Genomic DNA, 1,532 nt, shown 5'->3' with positions numbered 1-1,532 from the left:
GGGGAGAGCAGCAAGGAGCGGGGGGGGAAGGCAATGGGGGGGAGATCAAGTCGGGGTGGAGGAGACGGGGAACCGGCGGGATGGGGGGGGGACTGACCTCCTCCTGCTGCTTCCTCCTCTGCCTCCCCCCCCCCGCGAGTATCGCGGGTCCGCCACTTGTTTTCCTCTAATTTACTAATTTACTCAAAAGAAGTTCCATAGGAAGATTGATTGTTGTACTCTTTGAGAAAAGTTGTATGTATTTTATCTATAGCATTTCTATTGTCAGCTGTAATTATAACACCTCAGTTACTGCTGTAGCATCTATGTGTCAGGGCGTACATTTTATCTATCTACATTGCTCAAATGAATATGTGTGTTATCCTAATCCTATCCAGTAAAATCTGACAATTTAACAGAATTTCAAAACATAGCTCCATAAATATGGGCCACACTGACTCTATAGTACGGATATAATCTACTGTGACTATTACAGTTGGCCATCCAAGTAATAATTTAAAGAAGAGAATCTTCATATTAAGATTAGCTTTGCTAATTCAGTTTGTTTTTGGTCTGCTGTTTGACTAAACCACACGAACCTGTTCTTTTCACAACCATTCTGCAGTGGTGATCTGACAGACCACAGTAAATTAGTATTTTAGCAGAGCAGTGGTTTCATTGTTGTTTGGTTCTTTCCATCATACAACAGACATCCACCACTTTCTCCTATTATATGCTTGTAAATTATAGGAAACATGCACTCATATATGCAAGGGAAACTGAACTCAGTAACAGTGTAAGCTAGTGTGAAGTGTCTGGAATACTGCAGTGAAGGAATCAAGAGACTATCTTGTTGAGTACACGAGAAACTGCAAGTTAAAACACTTGTGAAAGTAGCTGGCAACTGCAGAGCTCAGGGAATGTTATGACTACATTTGATGATGTCAGGACCTGGTGTTCAGGCTTCCCTCTACAGGGGGTGGTGGCTGGGCTCGGGGGTCCCGGAAGGCCAGAAGGGGCATTTTGAAGAGCCACACTTGCCAGTGCCAGGACCAAGGCTCCCTCTAAGCTGTGGAGTCTTGCGAGCAAAATCCTACTTTGGGAGCTCCTGGCATTCAAGTGGCGAGCCAGCCATTTGGATATTGCATAACTTAGTTTGCTCTGGAGCCCCATCCTTCCTGAGCCCAGACAAAGATGTGTGAGCCGGAGGCTAAAAACACGTGAGCCAGCTCACACTCACTCAGCTTAGAGGGAGCGCTGGGCGGGGCGGGGCGGGGCGGGGCTGCCTCTCCTCCTCCCCGCCTCCCCCCCCCGCACCCACCTTCGCCTCCGCGCCGCCGCTCCAGGCGCACCTCCACGCGGATGAGCCTCCTCCGGGCGTGGCAGATCTGCAGGCTGAGGGCGCGCAGGGCGCGGGGGAAGAGCTGGCACAGGCGGCGCACCCTCCGCTCTGCAAGGGGAGGCAGGCAGGGAGGCAGGGAGGCAGGGAGGGGCCTTGAGCCTGGCGGGCCCTGGAGCCCCCCCCCGCGCCCCCGTCCCCGTCCCCGTCCTCT

General features: G+C 51.9%; 1 protein-coding gene across 1 annotated transcript in view; it reads right to left on the bottom strand.

The window, feature by feature from the left end:
- Positions 1–1,532, bottom strand: part of LOC107126050 — a 6,283-nt gene that overhangs the window by 2,894 nt on the left and 1,857 nt on the right. Inside the window, exon 3 of the mRNA XM_015429548.1 lies at positions 1,297–1,429. Coding sequence (XP_015285034.1) covers positions 1,297–1,429 — 133 coding nt within the window. The remainder of the gene's footprint in view (positions 1–1,296; positions 1,430–1,532) is intronic.

The sequence above is a fragment of the Gekko japonicus genome, unplaced genomic scaffold (assembly GCF_001447785.1).
Source record: "Gekko japonicus isolate JY-2015 unplaced genomic scaffold, Gekko_japonicus_V1.1 scaffold358, whole genome shotgun sequence".
Taxonomy (NCBI): domain Eukaryota; kingdom Metazoa; phylum Chordata; class Lepidosauria; order Squamata; family Gekkonidae; genus Gekko; species Gekko japonicus.
The sequence above is the reverse complement of the archived record's forward strand: the minus strand, read 5'-3'. Positions and strand labels throughout refer to the sequence as shown.